Raw genomic sequence first — 7,142 nt, forward strand, 5'->3', positions numbered from 1 at the left:
GAGATCTATAAAAAGCTTCACCGTTTAGACCCACTTTTGGACCCACTTTTCGAAGCGAGGCTAATCAGAATTAGACCTTTGGCTTAGTATTCTTTATTTCTGTCCTTTATCGATAACGTAATAAAGAAAAAGGAATAAAGAAAAACGAATAAAAATAATAAAAATAAATTATTAAATAACTTAGTTAATTTTAACCTAAATAAATAAGAGGCAGGATATTCCGACTATACCACTTGGATATTCCGACTATAGTTCCGGTGGATCCACTTTTCCGACTAATTAACTTTTACGTCCTAGACCACACACATACACACACATATATCGACGCGGACAGACTTATCGGCCTAGACAAAGTTATAATCGCTAATTCAACCCATTAAGCCATCATCACACACAACCTCAATCTGCTTCAATCAACAAGGCGATTACGCTTCTACTACCTATTTCCTTGCCTTAGAACAATAATAACAACGATAACAATAAGGTGATATCCGTGGGCGTGGGCGTGGGCGTGGAAGGGGTCGTGGAAGAGGTCGTGGAGCTGTTATTGCTAGCGGAGGTCGCGGACCTATTTCTTCTACGATCGGCTTCAATCAAGCAGTCAAAAAGATCATTTCAGTTACTGCCTTCAATTAATCTAAGCGATCAAATTAATTTAAAACGTCAAAAGGCGTCAAAAGGCGTTAGAGTGGTTTACGACCATAGCTGTGTCTGTCATTCCGAAATAGGAAGAAAGTGGGCCTATATCAGAACTATAGTCGGAATATCCAAATGGTACAGTCGGAATATCCTGCCTTATAAATAATAAAAAATATCGTTCTATTACTTAAAAATGGCTTAATAAGAGACTAGTAAAGAAATTTCGGTCCGGAAGCTCCAGGGCAGTATAGACTATTAAAACTGGACTATAGGAATATACGCTTATTTCGCCTATAAAGGAAAATATATTAAAGACGTTATAAAGGCCCTTCTAGTAAATCCTTCTATAAAATAGAAGGAGAAGTCTCTAAAGGCAGCTATAGATATACTCTCTGCTCTTTTAGACGGTCCCTTAACCCAGGTTTAAGGAATAAACGAAGCTTTAAAAGTATAGGATAAACTAAATGATTTATATAAAGCAAAGGGATTCTAGGCCAACTATATTATCCTAACTTCTTTTTTTAACCTCTTGCCTTTAGAATTCCCTAACCTCGAAGCGTATTTATATAAAATATAAGAGAGACTGCTTACCTTAAATTAAAGAGGTATATCCTTTTCTAATAAGGTGATCTTTGCCTGGATTCTTAATAGTCTTAATAAGAGGTACGAATCTATACTAGGGTAAATAACTTAAGCTCTCCGTCACGATATTATTAGTTATATACTAAATAAATTAATAGCGGAATTAATAGATGCTTTAAGAAAGGTCGATTAGCCGTCGAATACCCTCCTTAGATAAGGTTTAAAATTATAGAAAAATATAAAGAAACCCTGGAAGAAGACTAAGAGTTTATTATATAAGAACTATAAGAAGCCTGGCTATACGCCGACTAACTGCTACTTTCTTTATCCTGAAAAAGTACCTAAGAACTGGGTTATAAAGGATAATTCAGGATTAAGGAAAAATACCTAGAATAGGGTAAATAAGTCTTAGTAAAAGGAAAAGAAAGGAGGAAAAACGAGTCTCTTTTAAATAGAGAAACGTATAATAAACCTCGTACTAAAGGTAAGGGAATAGCACGCCTTAGATACGTCTTTAGAAGAGGAAAACGACGAGTCTGCTACGGTTAATATGATTATAGATTAACAGAATTAGTAGCAGGATTAGCCGCAGGAAAAAGAAAAGGAAAAAGAATAGGAAGACGATAATAAAAACGAAGAGGCCGGCGTTATTTTTAAAGACGTCCTCCCTCCTCTATTTCCTTTTCTAGACCGTCCTAATCCTTTTATATAGGATTTACTAGATATGGATTAGGTATCTACAATCTTTTCTAAGAATAAAGATATAAATAATACTAACCTTAATATAGATTAGTGAGTGGAAAAGATTTATAAAATATAAGCAGAAAACAGTATTAAATTAGATCTAAATTTCTGTGTAGATAGCGGGGCTATAGCGTATATTATTATAAATAAAAGACTCTTTTCTACTTATAATTCAAAAGAGAGAACTGTTCGTTGGGGTTAGGTAAAGGAAATAAAGATATAAGGTAAAGGAGACTGCGTTATAAAGTTCAGGGATACTAGAAAGCTTCTGCTTTTAAAAGAGTGCCTTTATATGCCGGAAATAGGCACGAATATTATTAGTCTCTCTTGTCTTAATAGTAAAGCTCGCGGTCTTACTAGAAACAAAAAGCACTTATTATTTAATAATAAAGAGCCCCTCTTTCTTTATATAACGGCTCTGCTTTATCATAGGCTGTACTGGGCTATAGCACGGGCACTACTGTATAGGGGTGTTAAGTCTTAGAAAATAAATATAATAAATACTAGAAAAAACATAAAGAAACTGTTATAAAGAGGTATTTTACCTAAAGAATAGTCTTAAGACTTGACTAGAATAGAGAGGTTTTAGAGGTTTAAAGAATAGGCTTTAAAGAAATTAAATAAATAAAGAAAGGGGTTAGTTAAACCTTAATACAGAAATAACATAATAAAGAAACCTTAGCCTTTTTAACCTTAAGAAGAGCTTTATAAATAAAGAGACCGTAATAACCGTCGAAGGCCTACCTCTATAACTAAAAACATAACGGTGTGGCATAACAGGATGGGTTATATTAACCCTGTTGCCTTAAAAAGTCTTTATACTAATACTCTTTAAAAAGAATATAATATAACTAACGAAGAGTTAACTAAGATACAGAGGTGTGACGCCTATAAGAAGAGCAAGTCTATTATACTTGCGAATAGCTACTCTTACTTATATAAGGTATAAAGGAAGGAGTATTTATAAAGAGGTTATTAGAGGCGATAAGCGAGATAATTAATAATCTAGAATTAAAGATACGATATAATAATAGTTAAACGATACGCCTAGTAACGGCTAAGATCGCCACGATAAGTATATGCTTATAATACGTGGATATATATAATAGCTGGTTATAAATGGCGTAGCAGGTGGAAAGGATTAAAGTCAGTTACGTTATAAGCGCAAAAATAATCGCGGATAGATTAACGAAGATACTATCTAAAGAAAAGTTTATAAGCTTTAGAAAACAGGTAGGAGTAATAGATATACAGGGACGTTTCTATATAAATAAACTAAAAGAGATCTTACTGGAGTTTTTAAAGGAATTAGAAGAGAAGCTCGATAGAAGCTACGTGGATGCTATAGAAGACGATATACTGATAGAAGAAGCCTATAAATAACTTTAACTAAGCAGCTGCCGAATGGTCATTTAATTAGGGGGTTGTGTCGTATAGGCTAGCCCGAAACAGGTTCGGAACGAGTTATTCCGGGCCCGAAAATAGGAATAGAGCTGCTACAGGAATAAGGACAGGATGTTAGGACTTTAATTAGGGATTTCCATACAGTCACTTAAATCAATAGATCGATCGCCTAATTCTACGCAATTGAGTTATACGCTGTTTATAACAGACCTTTACATACTTATATTTATACGCGCAATAAACAGTACTCCTATGAATCTACGAATTCTACAGCTATTTACTTAATTTTACTCCCTTCCGCTAGAACAGCCTACTACTTATAGCCTAAGTTATTAAAACTTATAATAGTCCAGTAGCTTGTTTTAATCTATGACATAGCTAGCTACTCTATAACACTTAGTAGTGGGCCTATATTCTTATACTAATTGTATTCCTTCTATTAATCCCTTTTATATATAGCTATATAGGGAGTATCTATCTTCACAGCTACGAGTACTGTCTCCGTTATAAGGTCCTTTATACTAGCCCCCTAGCAGCTTAAGGTAGTTATATCTTAGGTGTATCTATTGAAGAATACTATTAAGACTCTTTATAGCTTTATTATATTCTTTATATTGCCCTTTATATTATGAACAGGCCTTAGTATATATTATCCTTCTTATTGGTATTTATTCTGAGATCGTTTAGGGTAGGCTGACTTAGTTTGGATAGGAGTATATAAGGCGAGTAGGTCGGCTTAGTTAGGTAATCGAGTCTAGGATCCGGGCTACTAGGCTATAGAAAGCGCTAGACTCTAAAGTTCTGGCGTTACTTTTCCATTCATAGGCCTAGACTGCCTAGGCATTGTGATTGGAATATATAGAGTGCTGGGGGTTATTATAGTAATATTCATAGCGTAGTTATAGTGATAAATTATCGCTATAGACAGCTCGGAATATATAGCTTAAACAGGTCTTTACGCAAATACGCCTCTGAAATACTATATACATAGTATATATATAATCAGCAGTAGATGTATTAATTTACTTAAGTCTGCAGAACAATATAATCTCTGCTATAAAACCTTCCTTTTATTCTAAATATAATTCAAACCTAGTTTGAGACTAGAATACTCTATTCTGTTACTTTTTCGGTCTTATCTATACAATACTACGTCGGACTGACACGCGTTGCCTTTCCGGGCCGTGGTGGAAGTGTGGAACGATTTTAAAGAGGAGCTTCTATAGGTTCTAATCAAGTCGATATTATAAAGGGTTACGGCTTATATCGCGCCTAGGGAGTGGTACACAAAGTGTTACAAAGATATAACTAGAAATTCCTTTTATACTGTTATTCCCTTCTATAAATATGATTTCCCCGAATTTTTAAAAGTAGAATTCGTAAAGTTATTTGTATTCGTATCCGAAAGGTCAAAATGAAGTACTGGTGATGGCATTTGGGATGTGGGTCGGCTACTCGTCACTTTTGCTTACTGGATCACAGATTTCCACAAAGTCAATGTAATCAACAGATCTACGCCTATTATTTCGTACGCTGCTTGTTCAGCACTTACTGTCTATCATCCAACACCGATCGCTCTTTCTCGCTATATTTCATACGCTTTCGAATCTCCTTTACCCGTCCTCTGAATGTCCTGGCCAGACTATCTCTCTGTCCCCTTTTTCTATCTACTGTTGGGGCGATTCACATCGGGCTCAGAGCATCGATCACTCCGCCACATTGCGTTGACGCCAGGCGAGGAACAGAGGATGGCGTCCGCCAGCGGAACTTTATGCATTTCTCCGTTTACCAGCTGTTCAGACATTGTTTGATGCATTCTTTTTGCATTGGGTGGCGCACTGCGTCTGGAGACCGCGAAGTTAAATTTGCGCCTTATCAACGGAGCCGAATATGTCCGATACATGCCCGTCATGCTTTGTACACACATTGGGCGGGCGCTGGTAACTCGGCCCTCATTATAGCCGCGTTCTTCTCTCGTGTCGCGTCCGGGATACTTTGGGCCTTTACCACGTCGCCCCTGAGAGCCACGCTTAACCTTGTCTGGTCCGTCTCGAATTGAGCATTCCACTTGACTCACCAAACCTACCGCATGTTCGCCTTGCCGCGGGAAGCCACGCCAAAGCTTTGGGCCAATGCTTGCATGAGGGGACATATAAAGTCCTAAGCTTGATCCTTGGTGTTCCTCGGTCGCGTTGACTGACCATTCTGCTCATTGTTCATGTTCATGATTGCGATCTGCTCCAGTCGGAACATTGTAGCTGACCCTGGCTTGACCGGAGCGCCGGCTCCCATCTGTTTCACGAGAAACGAAGTTACTTTCTATTCTGTCCTGACTCAACCTCTTTGACTAGTCATGACGCACAGAAGAGGTCCGTGGTCGCAGCAGGAAGATGCGTGTTTGATGCAACTTGTCGGCGAACAAGGCCCTCTAAACTGGGTTCGTATCGCGCAGACATTGGGCACGAGAACTCCGAAGCAGTGCAGGGAGCGCTTCCACCAGAATCTCAAACCGTCGCTGAATCACGAGCCAATAACGCCCGAAGAGGGCGCGCAAATTGAAAAGCTCGTCAATGAAATTGGCAAGAGGTGGGCCGAGATTGCACGTAGACTCCATGGCAGGAGCGACAACGCCGTGAAGAATTGGTGGAATGGGAATCAAAACCGTCGACGGCGACATGATCGGCGGAGAGCCAATCATGCCGCCTATGGGCTTGGTTATGAAGTCAGATCCTATTCTCATTCCACCTCACTACAAGGGGCTCCGCTGGGCCCCAATCCCATCACGAATAGGCTCCCGTACCCTAGTCACAACTCGTCTCCGACTCAAGCGTCTGTCCGTGGGAATGGTTACTCCGGCTACAACTGCATCTCGTCTATTCCCTCCCCCACTTCAACGGCCTCGCCAAGGAGTGATATACTGGACGTCGACCCGACATGTGTTTCGGACTCGGGGTCATGTTACCCAACCTCGCGAGGACTATACACGCGCGTGTCACCACCAATTCAATTGCCTCCACTTCGAGACATTTCGACTTCGAATACACCGCCGCACTCTCTTCCTGGCGTTAGCTCAATACTCCATGCCACTGGCAAAGCAGCGGAGTCTGTTGGCAGGTGCCAGCTACCTACATCCAGCGCGGCCTTTCTTCCTCCGATCACCCAGTATGTAGCACAACCTTCAAGCTCCTCGAGCGAGGGACGTCGTGCGTCTGGCAATAGGGACATGAGGATGGCTGTTAAACAGTTAGTCAATCGCTGATTACCGCAAATGCCGGGTAACGCCAAACAGTGCGTCCCGATTTCAGGAGATCGAACCCTTAAGGATCGGACGGATTAGTTCTGCGTTAGATATGGAGTTCTTGTCATTCACTGAGGATTCAGTGTAGTTTGCTAGTCTGACGGTGTGCAATACAAGAGAGAAGAGGGTTAAGGGGCTGTATGCTGTATTAGGATTCATGTATAGCGTCATGCAGGCCATTATGTTAAAATAGTCATAGCACCCGAGCAGAGTCTCTCTCTGTGTAGCTGTTTCACACCGCAGAGAAGTTAAAAATGGCAGAACTAATGTTCTACATTCATTATCTTATTCTGCCAGCCCTATAGCTCCTATAAATGCACCATGCGGCTATATATCTATCTTACTAGGGCCGCTATCAGAATAAGAATAATATACAAAAGAGACTTATGTTTTTTCTAGACTATAAAAAAAAAGATACAACTCTATAATATTAAATATATAGGCAACGGAGGGGAAAAAGCTTTATAGTACGTTT

The 7,142-nt window shown here is 39.5% G+C and overlaps 2 protein-coding genes across 2 annotated transcripts; one reads left to right on the forward strand and one right to left on the reverse strand.

The window, feature by feature from the left end:
- Window positions 1–4,934: 4,934 nt before the first annotated feature.
- Window positions 4,935–6,907, forward strand: ACRALDRAFT_2055472 (uncharacterized protein). The gene has a single exon (XM_071021742.1). It carries the CDS (start codon window positions 5,723–5,725, stop codon window positions 6,626–6,628), a length of 906 nt encoding a protein of 301 aa, XP_070871305.1. The 5' UTR covers window positions 4,935–5,722; the 3' UTR covers window positions 6,629–6,907.
- On the reverse strand, window positions 5,033–5,521 carry ACRALDRAFT_2044811 (uncharacterized protein; the record flags this gene model as incomplete). Its single annotated transcript, XM_071021474.1, has 1 exon — window positions 5,033–5,521. One exon carries the CDS (start codon window positions 5,519–5,521, stop codon window positions 5,033–5,035), a length of 489 nt encoding a protein of 162 aa, XP_070871306.1.
- Window positions 6,908–7,142: the final 235 nt, after the last annotated feature.

The sequence above is a fragment of the Sodiomyces alcalophilus genome (genome assembly GCF_042370955.1).
Source record: "Sodiomyces alcalophilus JCM 7366 unplaced genomic scaffold ACRALscaffold_9, whole genome shotgun sequence".
NCBI lineage: Eukaryota > Fungi > Ascomycota > Sordariomycetes > Glomerellales > Plectosphaerellaceae > Sodiomyces > Sodiomyces alcalophilus.

Excerpts from the sequence above, each read along its gene's own strand:
- ACRALDRAFT_2055472 (XM_071021742.1), top strand. The coding sequence starts at position 5,723 with ATGACGCACAGAAGAGGTCCGTGGTCGCAGCAGGAAGATGCGTGTTTG.